This window comes from Drosophila grimshawi, unplaced genomic scaffold (genome assembly GCF_018153295.1).
Source record: "Drosophila grimshawi isolate 15287-2541.00 unplaced genomic scaffold, ASM1815329v1 contig_848, whole genome shotgun sequence".
NCBI classification, from domain to species: Eukaryota; Metazoa; Arthropoda; class Insecta; order Diptera; family Drosophilidae; genus Drosophila; species Drosophila grimshawi.
The window spans coordinates 7334811-7354059 of record NW_025063692.1 but is presented as its reverse complement, the minus strand read 5'-3'; the positions used below and the strand labels follow the sequence as shown (position 1 = coordinate 7354059).

At 36.9% G+C, this 19249-nt stretch overlaps 2 protein-coding genes across 3 annotated transcripts in view; one reads left to right on the top strand and one right to left on the bottom strand.

Annotated features, from left to right (window-relative positions):
* The window catches only part of LOC6566101 (neurogenic locus notch homolog protein 1), an 81862-nt gene that overhangs the window by 3329 nt on the left and 59284 nt on the right, over window positions 1-19249 (bottom strand). The window contains exons 2-6 of one of the 2 annotated variants that reach the window (XM_032738840.2): window positions 16299-16461; window positions 16010-16152; window positions 14958-15924; window positions 13279-14286; window positions 2906-2966 (exon numbers count right to left, since the gene is read on the bottom strand). In XM_032738840.2, the coding sequence (XP_032594731.2) occupies window positions 13409-14286; window positions 14958-15924; window positions 16010-16152; window positions 16299-16461 (2151 nt within the window). In that variant the 3' untranslated portion in view covers window positions 2906-2966; window positions 13279-13408. Of the gene's footprint in view, window positions 1-2085; window positions 2168-2241; window positions 2478-2794; window positions 2967-5289; window positions 5427-13278; window positions 14287-14957; window positions 15925-16009; window positions 16153-16298; window positions 16462-19249 lie in introns of those variants that run through there. The other variant, XM_001992178.2, reaches the window with a different exon arrangement.
* On the top strand, window positions 9751-11077 carry LOC6566100 (odorant receptor 19a). The gene is made up of 3 exons (XM_001992177.2): window positions 9751-10256; window positions 10321-10681; window positions 11018-11077. Exons 1-3 carry the CDS (start codon window positions 9751-9753, stop codon window positions 11075-11077), a joined length of 927 nt encoding a protein of 308 aa, XP_001992213.2.

Below are 19249 nucleotides of genomic sequence, written 5' to 3'. Positions count from 1 at the left end.
TATAAATAAATATAAGTATTTAGCTCTTAGTTGACTTTCTTTCTTAACCATTGCCAGCGATTATGGCACAACTTTTGTCATGGAAACAAATACCAATTTCGAAACTTGTCCCGCATTATAATCATCATCAATGAAAGGAACGACGGGAACAAGTAACTAAGAACTGAGAACTGGCAACAGGGCACAGCAACCCCAAAACATGAAAACCAACTGGCATGGCCATAGAAATGAAAGCAAATTATAAGTAAAAATTATGCGCATAAATGAGCTTTGACTACTTATGTATTTGAACTCGCCGTGGAGGGGTGATGTTGGGTGGGTATGTTGGTTGGGTATGAATTTGAGGGTGTTGGCCATCGCCGATTTATTCAGGGTCCATTTCAAGTGACTCGATCCCACACCCGCCCCCCAATTATTTGCGCTTTGTTATAGTACTCAAGTGCGTGTGAGGATAAGTGCGAGGAGCAGGGGGAGAACCGTGACGGACCCTTCGAGGGGTCAGTGCCGGAATTCAACGACCTGCACGTGAATTACATGACCCAGCATAAATCACACAACAAACAAAACATGACAGCAATAATAGCAACAAAAACAAAAGACGAAAATGTGAACTTAAATTTATAGATACGCTACAATTCTCAGCATTATTTCCACAGATAGAATGTGTTCTTTAATATTTTTCAAATTCTTCTTTTTTTTTAATATAAAACATATATTTTGGGCACATTTAACAATCTATTGAAAGGTTTTGAAACATTGATTTCAACTTTTCAAATTCTATTACAAAAACCTCTTTTTTTTCGATCAATCGATTCGAAATTTGCTTGCAAAAACGCGGTTTATTGCTAAATATTTATTTAGTAGCTCAGAGATGCGATTAAAGAAACATCATCGAAGATAGATATACTAAAAAGAAAATACTAATTGGATTCAAAATACTTGACAAATTATATATATATAAATATAGTCGTTATAATCAACTTGCTTCTGGTTTGCTTTGATTTTGCCGTAGCCTACTTGGCCCGTCCTTGATCTTGACAATTGCGAAACAAAACACCAGCTAATTACCATAAAATTACAAAAGCGCCAGTGCCTGAGTATTGTATTGGGCGTTGTTGTTGCTCTTGTATTGTATTATATTGTATTGTATTGTATTTTATTCAGCGCAAATATTATTATGCATGCCAACCAATCAACCTACAAACATACAGGTATAAAAATATATACATCGACCCAGCCCGAAAATGGCTGTTTTTGGTCAAAACCAGTTAATTTGCTTCAGAGCAAATAATAGCAATGACAACAACAACAACAACAAAAATAATGCTAATTGCTGTGTGTTATATAGGTAAGTAATTGACTTAAAAATATTAAATATGCATCATTGGATAATGGATATATTATTGGTACATTACTATGAAGTTTGGATGAGGCGTCTCCAGTACAACAGCATCACTAGCCGAGTAAATATAGCAATATCCGTTTGCCTAAAAACTATCTTGATGAATCTTGAAATATATCCATACGTTTTCTTTATGCAGGATCGGACCGCTCTCACTCTCTCTTTCTACATATATATTTAAATAAAATATATAAAATAATATGTTAAAAACTAAAGACAATTTTCTGCTTTATTGAAATACAAATTTCCGAATATTATACAGGCTCAGAAATATGTTTCTTAATGACAGCAAATATTCCTACAAAGTTGAACTGCAAACTCTTAATAAAAAAAAATCCTATTTGAACTTCAGAAAATAGTAACGAAAGTTTAGCTATTGTCTGCTTTGAGGCCTTGTAGCTCAGTATCACTCAGTAAACCGCTGGAAATACTCATAATAATAATTAACAAAAGCTAATCTTAGAGTTCCGTGTACACTGTTTAGATATACAAAAAAAAAAACACCCTGGAAATTTTTGAAATTGTTGTCTAGAAAAATCTACCTTGGATTTGGAATGTCTTTTTTTTTATGAACATAAACTTTGCTTTTAGAAATATGCTGTGTGGATAATAAATGAAGGGTGATTATTATAAAATGCAGTGTGATTCTTTTGCTGAGTGTATTTGAGCATTGATTTTGTTACCTGGATCATCGAGACGACAGGACGTATAGGGATCTCCGTTATAGCCAGCTGGGCAGCTGCATACAGCCACATGATTTTTGGCCTACAAATTCAATTAATATAAGTATTTAGATGTGAAAGAGGAGTGCGATGAGGGGCAAATAGATATGTACGTACTTCACAGTTGGAGCCAATGCCGCAGGTACCCACACATGGGTTAACGCAACGATTTTTTACGCAGTGTAGGTCACCACGACAGTCGACGTTGTCCAGGCACTCGCCACGATTGCAGTGGGTAAGCGGATTACCGCTATAGCCGGGCGGGCAGGAGCAGACCGGACGGCCGCCGGCAGCCTCCTGACACACGGCATTCGCACCGCACGGATTGCCACTGCACCCGTACGTATCGGCAGCTAAAGGCAGGGATTTTAGAGGGGTGGGCGGGACGAGAGAGGTGTGTATTATTGCTTAAAGGTGTTTTTAGTGCCTTATGTGATATGATTTAATTTAACCATACAAATAAAACATTTAATTATTTACTTAATAGGGTGTAATAAAATAAATTTAATAAAACATTTAACTATTTACTTAATACTGTGTGTGTGTGTGTGTGAAAGTGTGTGTGTGTTATTTTTTAGTTAAGTGCTTCAGTGAACGCAGCAGAGATGCTGAACGTAGATGATAAATATATATTTTTTTTTGTTTTAATTTTTTTCTCATTTGTAAATACCACGAGTGTAGACGGGATCTCTATAGATGACACGCTGCAGGGATCGGCCATCGCCATAGGTGTAATACGTACGATATGAGCAATTGACACAACGTTTCTCAAGCTTTTTACCTATGCTACTTTGGCAGCAGAGTGCCAGTAGTATCACCGCAAGTCCCACGAGCTCCCGATGCTGTCAATGAAAAGAGATGAAAAGTGATTAGATAAATGGTATTTATTACATTTATGCTATAAAGTATATAATAATAGATAGATCTGCTTGTAAAAGGCGTTTTAAAGAAATGCACACACTTCAAGACAAAATTAGCGTATAGAACACTTATAAATGAATTTTATAAATGGATGAGCGAAGCAAGAAGATACGCAAAATTATGCTGAATATCATATTACATACATACATATATGAATCGTGAATCTTTTTTGAGTACTATTCATTGTATCAATATCGAAATAATTATAAATTTAAAGTGCAAAAGTATACTTATCCAATAGTATCTAAGGATAATCAAGGTTAAGTCATGGCCCGACTTTATATATATATATATTTAAAATATATATGCATTTCTAAAAGTGAGTCGATAAAATTAAATAGATCTCCGATCTACCTCTGTTAGTCTCTGATATAGATGTGTTATTAATAAGATGGATCGGTTGTTGTCTATGTGCCACATACTTTCACACAAAATCATTATACTCGTTTTTCCCATTTTCAGGGTATATATTTTTATTCGTATGTTTGACAAGAAATTAAATAAAACTCCTAAGTAAAAAAAGAAATAAAAACAAACAACGACATCAGAATTTAGGAACGTTTTGAACATTATGACTAATTTCAGGGCAGCGCGAAATTTCGATTTCGATTTAGCTGGGCTACTTAATTGAATTTGTGCTTGGCCAGCAGCTGTTACCAATTTTGGGATGAGTTTATTGCTCGTTGGCCTATATAGAAATGTCATCGAGTTAAATTAGACTGGCTGCCGATAATTGTTTGCCTATGACACATACAGTGTGTTAAACTTGTTCTTGCCACTTGTTTTAGTCACTTCGATTTATGTTTAAATATGATTCATAAACTCAGTGGAATTATGCTAATTGTTTTAAGCTCGAATGGGCATAATATAATTAAGTTGTACAGCAGTTTCAGCATGGCCAAATTTAAGCAGTAGGTGGCCCAAAACAAATCAAATATTTGCCAAGCATGATTCGAATCGATCATACATCACACACATAGATAAACAGACATATACATGACAAGTATATACATATATATTTCGGAGCTACTCTTACATTATAGCCTAATCAATTGTTAAATGACTTTGATTAATAGCATATTTTGACTGCTGAGCGGTAACTTATAACTGATCCTATTTTTGGGAATTGACATAACTACAATTCTGAGAGAGAGAAAGAGTCATCATCATTTGATTCAAATTAATTTGGAAAAAATCAATTTTGTATATTATCTCCTTATAAGTAGTAAGAGTATTCGAATTATCTGATTGATCTTAGTAGAATTTATTTTTAAAAGGTATTTCATTTTTATACCTTTATAGGATATTGAAGAAGATATATCCGTGCGTCCGTTTCTATGCAAATCAGCTTTAAAACTATCCTGATGAATCCGATTACTATATCATATTGTTGTCATAGGAATGATCGGTTAACAGCTGACTTCTTGTATGAAAAACTTTTTTATTTACCAAGATATCCGAACCGAACTTAATTAATATGTGTGCGTTATTATCTTTACACTTGCACTACAAATTATCAACATCGGACTAATATATCCTATAGTTTTCATAGAAACGATTTGTCGAAAGCTGAGTTGTTGTTTGTCATATTTTGTTATATTTTGTTTACCAAAATGTCCGAATCGAACTCATCAGTTATGCCTTTTGCTCAACATCGGACTTAGTATTCATATAGTTCTGATAGCAACAATCGTTTACCATGGTAAATGTATGTATATATGTATGTATGTATGTATTAAGAGTATATAATCTTCGGTATGTACTTCTGGCAGCCAATAAGATATTTCTACCCCATTAACAATATGTCGCAAATGTATCTTTTCATATACATTTGCCATCGATTGAACAATATTTGTTGTTCATTTTTGTTTACTTTTTTAAAAACAGTTTTGCTTGATATTTGATGGTTGTGATTCATTGGCGGGTTGGCCATCGCCAAGTGCCGGAAGCAAATACTTCAAACTAAACTCAAACTGAGGGATTTTCCAGTGAATCTGCCCCCGCTTCGACTATTTTCGATATCTCTTTTTTGCTTCGTATTCTAGATACATGATTTAAATATTTCGCTCACGTAGCGTATTTAATGCATTTTTTATGTCTTGTCTTTGTGTGTAATTTACAAAAAAAAAAAAAACAAATAAACAAAACAAAAAAGAACAAATAAACTATATACACATAAAAAAAATAAATCAACAATTCCATTGATGTGAAGCGTTTTGTTTACAATCACTTGAGTGCACTCACCATATTTCTTAGATACAGTACTTGGCCACAAAAAAAGAGTTTAAATATATATACAAATTTTTAAATTGTTTTTAAGTAAAAAAAAGCTAATAATTATTATATTAATTCCACTTGAAGCGCTCGATTCTAACTGAAGCGCCTTCGAAACGGACTTGTGCTATTTATAAGCCTGTCCCGTCTACATCTCAGTCTCAGTCTCAGTCTCCCTCTCAGTCTCATTCAGTCTCAAAAAAGGTCGCATTGCTGAGAACAGCTGAGAATTGAGACAGACGCAATGTTGGCGTCATCAGCAGTCTCCAATTCAGTTTTAAACCCAGTTGACTTGACAAACTTGGCTCTGTTTGGCACTCGGAACTGCTTTGTTGTTGTTTGTTCTGTAATGTTTTTGATTTTTTTTTTTTTTTTGTTTTTAGTTAAAAGTCATTTGCTGTTTCTTGGCGATACACTCACTCACTCAGTCGCTCATTCATTCATTCGTTCATTCATTCATACTTGCCAAAGAGCCCAGCTTAGCCATCAGGTTATTTATACAAAGATTTATCAGAGCGTACTTGACAACTTGACTTCGGTTAGGAGGAGGTTCTCTAATACGTGGGCGTCATTTTTTAAATATTATTATTGCTTATTGTTTACTTTGTTACTGTTTGTGCGCTGAAACTGGCTTTGTTCCATCCAACACCTAATATGACTGACTGACTGCTATATCAAATCATATATTTTGTGAACGTAATAATAATTGAAACGCACATAAATAAGTTGTAGGTTGTTTCAACTTTGGAATTGGAAATTATATTTGTCTTATAACATCCAGTATTTGTTTTGTATATGGGCTATATCGAGTGATTCGTTTTGATCATCATTGGCCAGTTCTCACTGTAGCTTATTGTAGCAATAACTTAAGCTGATCACAATCACATTCACTATTTTCATTGATGAACAATTTCATAACACTTCACTCCATTAGCGAATACCGGCCTTGTAGCTACCCTGTAATTAAAGCCTTCAAAATGTAGCAGCGTATCTTGATCAAAGACTTTTTTTTATTTTTTATTTAATAGCATATCGAAATCTAAGAATCCTAACTACTAATTAAGATCTACAATCTCTAACAAAGAGTGAGCTCTTAAAAATATTAATTCAAATGAGAAATTAGGAAGACAAAGAACCTTTTTGTTTTTCAAACATTGAGCATTATCCAAAAAAACCAATAAGGTTCCTCATACGAAACCTATAATCGAGACATATCTTTAATTTCTACATAGAAACCAATCTTTTACTTATACTAACTACTACATATGCCCCAAAAAAAACCCTTCTTGTTAAATAATTATTTAGAAAATTTAGAAAAATCTACCCTGGAATTAACAAAAGCTTAATTCTGCTTTTAATAATAAATAGACAAAACATTAAATTTTCGGATGCTCAGTGCGATTTTTTTTTCTGAGTGTATGTGCAAATATATTTATATCTATATACAAGCTTGGTATGATAATCAAATTTGTAAATAGAGACGTGTTTTTTCTTCTTCAATAATTGCCATGCACTACTCGGCTCTGCTCGGTTAATAAACTTGTTAGATATTTGTTGTCTGATTTGCTGTTTATCGATGCTACAAGTATAGTTAATACATATCTTTGCGTTGATGTGTGGATGTGTTTAGATGCGCATTATTAATTATACAGCTCTCAATATGGTCTTGTGTATACTGAATTATTATCATCCATTATCCATACAAACACATTTGTGTTCGATGAAGGCGTTTATTTTTGCTTTTCCCAACCAGAACTTGGTTAAAGCATGAACGGTGAACGGGAAAGGGGCGGTAGGCGGTCGGGGAGGGATGGGATGTTGTAGCGTTATATATGTATATAGATACGATATGCTTGTGTGTCTATGTAGATGAAATTGTGATTGACAAATTTCAAGTATTTTATCACAAATACAACGTAAATGTATGTGTGCTTTTGTATATGTATCAAAATGCTATGCTGTCCATTTAAGTTTCAGTTCATTTATGTTTTTAATTTAAGTTGGACCGGATATTTGTGATAAAAAAAAATGTCATGTAAATAGTTTTGCTCATTTCCATTTAATTTAATTTCCGTCGGCCCAAAAGACAAAAATTTGTTGAACAAAAATGTAAATAAAATTAAATGCCTAAATAAACACAAATATCAAGCAACAAATGTCGAAAGCCTATTTTGATAAATATTCGCTTCTTTTTTGTTGTTCAGTTTTTTTTTTTATTATTAATTTGTTCTACTATGTATGTATTAGATCTCGATTCCATTTTCATAATTTCTTAAATTTTTCTTAAATTCTTAAATTGAAGCTAAAGCTAAAAATTTAAAGATTTTAAAGAGAAGGAGAGAAAATATTCAAGGTATTTGAAAATTCAGTAGCTGACTGAAATACTGGCAAAATTCAAAAATAATACAACTACTTTGTAGTCATTTGTTAAGTGAAAATAATTTATATATTGAGCTAATTTATACGTGCATTTTTCTTAATATTAGTACATGCCCGTCTTGTAAGTCACGAAAGCTTTGTGTTGGTTTGTCAAAGTCGCATTGGATTATGTTTGAACCAATTGTCAATGAAATTTGCAATTTCAATTGTCAGTTCATAATGCCAGTTGCTAAGTTTCACAAGCATTTCGATTTCCAATAAAGAGCCGACCTGCAATTGACATTAGTCATTTTAAAAATGGGTTCGAATGCCAGGCTGGCACCTGCGAAATGTGTGTGCCTCATAGCTTTGCCACGTCCTTGGGGCACGGCCTTGTGTCCCTTTTTGCCTACTGCCTACTGCCTACTGTCAATGTCAATTTGCTGCCTGGTAGCCATTTAATTATGCGTCTTGCGCAAATCTTTCGGCTTACGCAGCTCATTTGTCAAAAGCCCAAGGTCGCGACCAGGTTGCCCAGTGTCTTGGCCAAAAGATGGCAACTGACATTGAGACTGAAACTGAAACTGGTGGCGAGAGCATAGTTACCTCCCGGCTAGTGGTAGCTCCGAGGGCCCGGCATGTTCATAATTTATGCCGCCTAAATCAATCATATTCAAACATGGTGCTGTGCGGTGTATCTGACGGATGGCTTAGTCCATTCTAACTCCATCCCGAAACTCGATTGCCATTGACAAATGTTATGTAATCAATTTGGCATTATTAATTTGAATACACGCCGCGCTTGACACCTGTATGCGGCAGAAGCACCCTCCTCCAACCACTCCAATCCAAAACACCCTGCCATCCCCCCCATAACCAATCCAAATTCAAATCACCATCAAAAATGCAGACTCCGCCCGCAATTCACAATTACTTTTACATACATTTTGCACAAATTTGGTCCACAAACTGGTTTGGCTTGTGCAATACGCTTTTAATTGAATTTAATCTGATTCTATTTAGATTTGGTCTGTATGCACTAGTTTTTGTTTATATTTGTAAATTGGTTAATCAACCAGCTTGCAAATCAATTATTATTTGTTTATCACGGTTTATTTACTCAGATTTTGCTTTTTTTTTTCAAAGGAAATAGGTTTGAATGGATTGATTTTTTTAATATTTGTTTTACATTTGTAATCCGAAATAAATAACACTTTTTGCCGGCTTTTGCTGCTATACATATATACAACTTGATTGAGTTAAAATAAATAGAGTTAATAGAGTTATGATAGAGTTAAAATAAAAATGCCGAAGCGCTCAAAGGGCTTATATAATACAAGATTTTTTTGCTTCTATTTGCTTTATTTAAAAGCTGTCATAGATAATGATAAAAAATCAATTTGCAAATCAACTTGTTTTGATAGCTTCAATAATATGACTTTCGATAATTTAAAATACATTTTTTGATATATTTTTTAAGATTTTTCTGTTTTTGAAGACTGTTTATGGCCACTTCAAATTTAATTTCAATTGCCGATTAACTGGTAAGCCCAATAATATAATATTAATGTATATGAAATAGATACTTAAATGCATTGTGCATAATTTAGTAAGATAGTCCGGACATTTGCCAGTCAAAGAAAATGCATGATTACTGCTCAGGTGGCGTAGCTGAAATAGGTAATTCGACGAGAATGTCCTTGCTGTGGGTGGATGGATGGGTGGTGTTGGTCGGGACAGTGCCAGCTAATTTAATGACAATTTGCATTAGGCGGATTGCTATAAAAGGAACGTATATCCATGATTGTGGCACAGTCAAAGTGTGACAGTGCAACAAGAGAAGAAAAGATGTTCAGCGTTGATTCGACTAAAGCATTTTCAAACCACTGGTTCATGTGGCGCCTGATGGGATACCATTCGCCATCCGGGGATACGTTCGTTAGACGGTATTATTGGATCTATGGAATTATCATGAATTTGCTTGGCACTGTTTGGGTACCGATTGGGTTTTCCATAGAAAGCTTTACAGCCAAATCATTAACCGATTTTTGTGAGGCTTTCCCAGTATTCACCATGATATTTGTGCAGCTGCTGAAGTTGATCAATTTTTTGCGAATACGTCCCCGTTTGATGGATATCCATGTAATGTTGCGCCACCTGGATGGACGCCTGCAATCGCAGGAAGAGTATCGGATAATAGAGGATAATATCCGTTGGGTGCAGGGACTCTTTCAATATATAATCGTTGCATTTTTGGGAAGCGTTGCAGTGGCTAATATTATTGTGCTCAAGGAATCGAATCTACAGATGCCATTTCAAGTTTGGATACCATGGGATTGGCATCAATCGTTTTCTCTATACCTGCTTACGCTGTGCCTACTGAATATTGGCCTCGTCACAATGGCATTCATGGGGGTGGGCAATGATACCTATCCGGTTGCCTATCTCAAGATAGTCGCTGCCCACTGGAAGGCGCTGGCCATACGCATTGCCAGGGTGGGGAATACAAAGGGCACAACTCGCGAACTGAGCTATTCGCAACTGATTGAATGCGTTGAGTCTCACCAGATTATATTGCAGTATGTACATATATATGAAAATCCTAATTCCAATTAGTGAAAGTCATTGGAACGTCATTTACAGATTGCGACATATCCTTGAGGATAGTCTGTCATTTGCCTGTTTTATTCAATGCCTTTGTACAGCAACCGCAATATGTACACAAGCCGTTTTCGCAGCCCAAATTAACCTGGACTTTTTCCGGATTGTATACGTGCTCATTATGCTCGTGAACATGTTAACTGAAATGTACATCGTTTGCTATGCCTCCGAGCTGGTGCAATATGAGGCCGAGCAGATGACAAAGGCGATTTACAATTGCAATTGGGTCTGTATGCCTGTCGAGCATCGTCGCATCGTGTTAATTATGCTAATGCGATCCCAGCGTTCCGCTGGCATTATGGCAATCGGATATTTGCCAGTAAGCATGACAACTCTATTGTCGGTATGTATCAAAGCGCTCATGTATTATGCACTGCAAATATAAACCATTTTTAAATTACACTTATATCTCGAATCTAAAATATTAAAGCATATTAAAATTTAAATAAATATGCCTTTTCTTCCATGTTCTTTCTCAATTCTCCATTTGCCAGAACTTAATTTTGAGCAATCATTTTTGTTTTGAATCTTATTGATTCATTTGTTGCATGCTCCAGTAAAATATGAATGATGAATTAAAGCGATTCCAATGCGTCGGGTAGCAACTTAATTATATCTGTGTGATCTCTTCGGATAAGATATGTATTTAATATGTGTGAATATTTCATTCCATTTGCAGGTTGTCAAGGGAGCTTACTCGGTGTACACGCTGCTGAATCAAATGAACTCAATGAGTTAAATGACAATCGCATAAGGACGGCAGAGTGACTGTAATCAAATTGAAAATTCTTCTTTAAATTGTCATGCATTAATACATGCACCCACATACACACACACACACACACACACACACACACACACACACACACACACACACACACACACACACACACACACACACACACAACATGCACACACATTCCCTTACCTACAATTTTTTAAAAGGCGAGCACGCATTGAGCACAAAATAAAAAGGACAAAAAATGAAAAAAAAATATATGAAAAAAATAATGTATGTCCGTCCGTCCACTGGTTACCAATAGAGCCGTTGGTGGGCAGCGTTCCGTGTCCGAGACTGTGGCGAGTGTGTGCGTGCCGTCATTTTTATTCAGCTGCAACCGGAAATGCGCATTTCATGCAAGTGTCGCCCACTGGCCTTCGGCGGAAGTTATTTATCTTATACAGTTGCAGCGTGCTCTCACACCAGCTATACCACTTTGTATACTCTTGAAGTGGGTATTGTGATTGTATCTTTGTGTGTTCAAAGCAATGTCAAGCTTTCAACTCCGTATGTCTTTTCCTGAACTTCTATTTCCGTTTCAAATTGTGTTGTAAATTGTTTTGTAAAAAAGATCTTTACAAATATGAAGAGTCAAACTGAAAGCTAACAACAGATTGAGCGTTGTATATAAGATTATATTAAATTTAATGTGTATTTAATTCTAATTCACTTAGATATTTCATTTAAAAATTGGTCCAACAAATGAATATTTTGAATTTTTCTTCAATTAATTTTTGTGTGTTTAAAATGTGCTCGAACTGAATTGGTTTTCGAATTAAGAAAGCCTTAATATATGCTTGCTCCGATGTGTTAACCATCAGTAAGTGTATTTAATCTTCGGCAATCCGAACAGAACTATAATTTTAAACTTTTGCTGTTGTGGTTGCATGTGTTTTGTACGCATGTCAACGGATTTGCGGGTCTGTGATTTGTACGAGCCTCTGAACTTGGGCAGGAGCGGCGCACAAACTCTTCTGTAGACTTTTGAAGCGCTTATTGCATAATCCTGCAGCTCATTATTAAATGGATTTACATGGTAATTAAACGAAAAATAAAAATCGAAAAGCTTTGTCATCATCGCCGCACTGCCCCACACACAGCGGCATGCCGCATGCCCCATGCACACTTGCTTCAGTTCTTAATAAGAGTTTATTAAAAATGAACATTTTTAATTGTGGCCAACGCTGCGGTTGACAGCCCCGCTTATGCCAAAATCAGAGCTTACGCATTCAACTTAATCATATTTGTGCAGAAATCTTTTCAATAAAATAAAAACACACGCTTAACTTCCCTACAAAAAAAATAAAAAAATTAATAAATAAAAAACTCTCCAGAGATTTTATATGGGTGCCAGACTGTGACTGGTTTGGTTTGTGGGAGGGGGGGAGGCTCTCTGGGCAAAGCCCGCATAGGTCGGTTAACGGCTATGCGATTTACGGTTTGTCATTGTCCATAAATTATCATTATTATTCAAATGGCTAAAGCATATACATATGAGTTCATTGCCTATGATTGATATTTGCAGCATTATATCTTTAATCATTTTTGGTATATTTCCATAAATATAATAATAATAATTTATTATCATTTATGGGTATGAAAGGCTCTTAAGCGTTAAGCTAATTAGTCGAATTCGAAAATAAAGCATTCTGAATCAAAATCCGACGTGTTTGTTTTGCCAGGCTTTAGCAAGTTTAGAATATTTTAGCACTTGCAAAAGGGTTTTTAATTTTGTTGTTTGATCAGCAAGAGTATGTAATCTTCGGGGTGCCGCTTTTTTTTCCCGGATTTAATCTAGAGATAAATGACCAACAATCAAGAAATACAAAAAGGTTTAAAGATAGATAAACATATATTTGAAGGTATTTGATGGGGTGTATTTAAAATTTCAAATATTTACATAAAAAATGATGATGAATAATTTTACCAAAAAAAAATGTTGCCAATGAAGTGTTTAAAATAATAAGCCGCACAGAACCACAGCAAAATATGATCAATAAACAAAAAAAATATATATATTAAGAACTATGCAAGCGGTGTGACAACTGTAGGAACAACAGCAATAACAGCTAAAAAGCTGACAGAATGTTATAGAAAAATAACAAGTACTGATACACACAGACACACACACACACATACATAGACACACACATACTTACACAACATTTCTATATACACACAATAAAAAAATGGCTGCTAGCAAACTTTTTGCTGGCGGCGTGCTCTTCATTTCTGTTGCTGCTGTGCTGCTGCTGCTGTTGGTGCTCCTACTGTTGCTGATATTGCTGCTTAGGGATATTTCACAATATTCGTGGCGGTTGTTGGCTGCTTGACCCCTGCACCGCTAGCCCCATTGTCACCCAACAACCTTCCACTTGTTGCGGTTGTTGCTGCCGCCAGTCGTTGCTGCTGCTGCTGCTGTTGCTGTTGCTGTTGCTGTTGCTGCTTTGTGCTAGTTGCTAACGCTGTGGCTGCACCAGCCACCGGATGATACAAATGTGTGCCATAGTGCACGGCGCCCGGATGGCTAAAGTATGGTATAATAGCTGGCGAGACTGGACTATGTGAGTGATGGTGATGATGTTGTTGCTGCTGCTCCTCGACGTAGTTGGACAGCGGCCCAGCATGGGTCTGATAGAATTGCTGTTGCTGTTGTTGCTGCTGCTGCTGCTGGTGTTGGTGCTGCAGGGTTGCTTGATACGGCTGGTAATGCTGTATCGTCTGTGGTTGGTGGTGTCCTAATGCGTTCGCAGCTGCCAATCTGACAACATGAATTGGTGGCGTTGATTCATGCGCTAGATTGTAAGCGGCCTTTGGGTTATTATTGCTAAAACGTGGCAATATTGCAAATTGATGTTGCTGCTGCTGCTGCTGGTGTTCGGCTGGTGACTGCACATAAATGGGATTGTAGTGAACGATGGGTGCTCCTTGATTGTGCTGCTGCTGCTGTTCACGTGCAGCTGCGGCAGCTGCTGCTGCTGTTGTTGCTGGGGGCAACAGCAATGTGGTCGTTGCCGATGTCGTTGCTGGCACTGATGCGAAAGGAGTTGCTGCGGATGGTGTGGCCACATATTGATGTTGCTGCTGCGTTTGCTTGAGGCCCAATCGCAACAGTCGCCCCTGTTGGTGCTGCTGCTGTTGCTGTTGTTGCTGGTGTACCGGATATGCTGCAAAATATGAGCATAGTTAACAAAGTTATCATCAACGCTGTCGTCGTCATTATCATAATCATCTACTCGCAACGCCATCCAAATTGCCAAAGGCGTTTTCCAGTTGCCAGAGTTGCCAGGCTGCATAAAATGAGCACTAATTGCCAGGTTGAAAGCACATGGCACAGCTGTCATCCAACAGTTATTAAAACAGTTATAAGCAGTTAAATGCAATTTCAAAATAACCAGCATAGTTTTAAAAATGATTTGAAATTTACACACTTTAAACTACAAAATATTTAATAAATAATAAGGGAAATAAAATACATTTCATCGATGCTATTTTTATATTTTTGTTACGCTAAAAATGTTGTGCTTAATAAATTTACTCGATTGAAATTTTATTTTATGTGAAGTCATTTTCTATGATTACTGCAAATCTTTGCTCAATTTTTTTTTTGCATAATATAAATGAAGTTTATGCTAATGTGGCTGGTACAATAACCAAACTGAAATTGTAAATTATTTACTCTACTAAATCAAGCTACATTTTCTAACATACACTTGAGATTTGCTCAGGTCTTTCGTCGACTATGGGAATAATAAAAGGAATAATTCTCTAACATGATGGCAAATAACTGTATGGTGTCAGTACTAACATTGATAAAAATATTCTTTGGGGTACTCACCGTACAGAGAGGTGGTTTGCTGACCCATTGGCTGCTCGGCAAAGATCATTGGCGGGTGCTGATAGAAGCGCTGCAGCTGAAGCTGCTGTGGCTGTAGATGTGGCTGATAGACGAGCGATGGTTGATAAATGGATGCTGGCGATGTGGTTGATTTGGGATACAGAGCTTGAAGTGGTTGTTGATGTTGCTGATGTTGTTGTTGCTGTTGCTGTTGCAGTTGCTGTGCGGCAGCTAGCAATACATTGGCTGGTACCTGCACATAGTGCTGGCCATACCCATCAATTGGACTGGGTATAGCGGTTGGGGCACTGGCGGCATCCGATTGATAATATGGACGATATATGCCCTGATGATCGCGAGCCAGCGGACCAAACAGCTGCATGATCGGATGACGAGCGGCGCCGGTTGACTGTGTTGTTGCTGTGTCTGTTGCTGGTACTGGTGCTGTTGTGGATGTGGTGGTTGTGCTGCTGGTGCTAGTGGTTGAGCTCCTCTCGCTGGCCGCGCTGCTTGGTGGCACTGGTAGCAAGCCGGCGCTAAGTTGCTGCTGCAGCTGTCTCATGTACGAAAGCGGTATGGCAATAATATATTGAAAACGTTGCTGTGGCTGATGTTGCTGCGTGGCTGCTGTTGCTGCCAATTGATATTGCGGCGGTGCGGCACGTTCATAAAGTGTTGGCGCCTGCTCCCCATAGCTGTAAATGGATTGCAATGGTTGCTGTTGTGGTGCTGCCAACTTAACAACCGGCCGCTGATACAGCTCCACTTGTGGCGGCACTGCAAATCTGAAGCGATGCTGCTGATGTTGCTGCTGCGGCTGCTGTTGCTGTTGCTGTTGCTGTATATGCTGCTGTGTTGCAAATTGCAGTGGCCCTGGAAGGCTACCCAAGGCGGTTGGATGCTTGTGCCCCGCAGCTGCTGGTGCCACATAGCGTAGACTGCCGCTTGCCGGTTTCTCATAGTAGCTCTGCAAGTGTCGAGTTGAGTTCATTAAATACAATTGAATGCGGTATGTTGCAGTAGCAGTTGCTGTTGCTGCTGCTGTTGCATACCTGCGGTGCTGCATCGGCTGCCGTATAACGCAACGTTGTTGGCTCAAAGATGGGACTGCTCTCTGCGGCCTCGTAGTATGTTGCCGATGGGAAAATTGAACGGAATGGCGTTTCTTTGGCTGGCTTGCTGGTGTACACGGTAGCTGCATTAAATTCAACTTGTTAAATTGCTATAAACTTAATTTTTGGCAAATTATTATTCAAATGACTAATGAATTGCTGTAAGCATTTATTTTAGTTTTAGTTTATTTTATTTTATTTTATTTTTTGTGAATTTTTTGCAACTGACCTGTTTGGTCGGAGGAATCACGTTTTTCGGTTTTACTTTTTGGCTCCTCAACGCTGGCTGTTAGTTTTGTTGTTGCAACTGGCTCAACTTGGGTGACCGTTGGCTTCGTTTCCAGCTCTGTGGCATGTCCCAGGTGCATGCAGCAAATGAGCAACACTGCAAGCTGTGCGAGAGAGAAAGAGAGAGAGAGAGAGAGCGACAACATTTATATTTAATTTTAATTGGCTTCATATTTATATATATATATATATATATATATGCAGAAGTTACAACACGGTAACATAAATTTAGCACATTATACGAATTGTGGCACTTAATGTGGCATAATGAACCGGCTAATGTCGACAGAAAGAGTGCAGCGTATAAACATTTGATTAAGACTTGATTCATATTTCATGTTTAATGTTGCATGCTGCATTTTTGCTTTTGTAATTTCACAATATCAATTTCATTAAATCGATTTATAAATGCAATTAAATTAATTAATGTGAGAGCCGTACACAATATTAAACAAATTGCTCTCGTTGTTGTCATTGTTGTTGTTGCTGTTGCTGTTGCAAATGCAATTATTTTCGCACTACATAGCATAATTAAAAACTATTTATTATCTGCAGCAGCAGCTGCAGCAGCAGCAGCAGCATCAGCACCAACTTCTCTCTGTGCCACGTTCAACGAACCTGATCACAGTTCAAAATGTTTAGCTACACCCAGTGAATTTATAACTTATAATTTGCTTTCCACATTGCAGCTTCAAAAGCAGAAATGCAATCGGATTGCGTGCCAGCCGGCAGATGCAATCCCCGGGAAGTATAAATGGAAATGGAAAAAGAGAGGGAGTAGAAAATCAAAAAGACAAATGTCTGCCAATTTTCAATTTACGAAACGTACTACGGAAATTTAATAATGTTAAACAACCAATTGTGGAACTAAGCCAACAACAGTGAATAGTCACGAATATAAATACAGATACAATTCAAGAAAATTGTATCACTCTTCTGACGTTTGATTTGACATTATTATTGGCCATGTGCACTGCGACCTATTCGATCTATGGCTTTTCACTTAAACCATTTCTCTGGCACAATTTCAAGCATCTCGGTCAGATTGAGTTTATAACAAAGTAGCTTTCTAGTCTGTGCTGTCCTATCTAGATTTAATTTTGATAATTTATTTAAGTCGTTTTTGATTATGGATAAATTTGGCTTGTCTTCGAACTGGTGTCTCTGGCCAACTGCAATTACCTTAGATGTCTTTGTTCATTTTAACTTAAATATTTAATTATTCAATTCAAACATAGAAAATCAACATTGTCTGTCTGCCCTTTCTCATAACTCAAAACTCTGCTGCACAAACGAGTATTGGAATAACAAACCCGTACTATTCATAGGCATTAGGATATTTGTGGTTTAATCAGTCATCTGAGCTATCTTAATGAGTACATTTTCTTAAATAATTTGATGACTTCATTACCTAATCTAATGATAGCTAATACCATATCGTATAATATTTTTTTTTAGTTCCAACGCCTGTAAAAAGACTTGGGATAACTTTTAACTCAGTTTTAGTTGCTGTAAAATGTTGAACGATATGATTGGCGAAAAGTGCTCGGATTAATATGATTTGATATTATATTCATTATAATTTAGTGTCTAAATGAGATCATTTGAATTGATGTGGAATTATGTGTGGCTTTGCGTTACATATTGATAACATGTAAATTGCTTTTAGTCAAACGAAAAGCAATTTAATTAAATGTCCCTAAAAACCTCAGTTGATTAAACAACTAAATGGATTTCATTAAATTGTTTTTCATTCGTATATTTGCAGGACATGTTGTTATTTTTAATTCAGTACTTTTTGCAACACACACTAAATATTGCATAGAAACACATTCAGCAACAACAGCTAATTTTATAAATGAACTAAAACCAAAGTTAATCAACGAGCATCTATTAACACCTGCGTAAAAAATGAAAAAAAACTGATTTTTTGTTTTTAATTTATTTTTTATAAATATATAGCCATTATTCACCTTTATGGGCGACATTATTCACAGTCACTTTTTATATTTAATGTTGTATATTATTTTTGTCACTTAACAGAAAACGTATGTAGTTTGTTTGTTTGCTTGTTTGTTTTGTTGTTGAGCTATTTACACTGTTTTAAAATAGAACAAAAAACACGTTAAAAAAAATCGGAAACATTGCGTTTAAGTTAATCAAATTTGTATTGCTTGAACATAACGCATACGCAGCGTGTGTTGCAAGTCGCAAGTGGCACGTTTATGTTGACTGGCCGTGTTAGCTAACAAAGTGAGAGTGAAATGGGCAATGTGTTGGCGCTGCATTTTATAGGCATGCTCGTGGCACGCGGCACGCGGCATGCAACATGCAACTTACAGTTTGGGTGCAAGCACCTGATCTTAGATTATTGTTGCTATAGTTCGTTTGTTTGTTTGGTTTGTCTGTTTGTTTGTTTGTTTGCTTAGCTGCATTTCGCTGTCAGAGAGTGAGAGCATAATCATGGCCATAATCGACTGATTATCATTAGCGGCCTTGGCCATTGTCAGCGCTGTTGCTGTTGCCGTTATAGTTATTGCTGTTGTTGTTGTTCTTGTTGTTGTTGTTGTTGTTGTTGGTCAGCTTTGTAGCTAGCAAGCTGGCCGCCCATCAAGTGCAACAGCAATTGCAACCAATTAGCAGTCGCTGGCGGCTCTTTGCCAAGTTTTCTCGTTTTTCACTTTGCTGCGGCAAAATGCAAATTCTACTTAACAACAACAACAGCAGCAACAACAACAACAATAGCAGCATAAGGTCGCTGGTGTTGCGTTTAGTTACCGACGCAGCATCCAGTTTGCTGTATTCCCTCTTCCCTTTTTAATTTTCACCATCCACACCTACTGTCCCCATCGTTCTGTTTGCTGCTGTCTGTTGCAGGTTGTGTTGCTGTCA

What these genes read in the sequence shown, in the direction of transcription:
- LOC6566100 (XM_001992177.2), top strand. Translation starts at nt 9,751, where the DNA reads ATGATATTTGTGCAGCTGCTGAAGTTGATCAATTTTTTGCGAATACGT. An exon ending in TCTCACCAGATTATATTGCA is followed by an intron (nt 10,257 to 10,320) that starts GTATGTACATAT and finishes CGTCATTTACAG; the next exon opens with ATTGCGACATATCCTTGAGG. An exon ending in GCATGACAACTCTATTGTCG is followed by an intron (nt 10,682 to 11,017) that starts GTATGTATCAAA and finishes TTCCATTTGCAG; the next exon opens with GTTGTCAAGGGAGCTTACTC.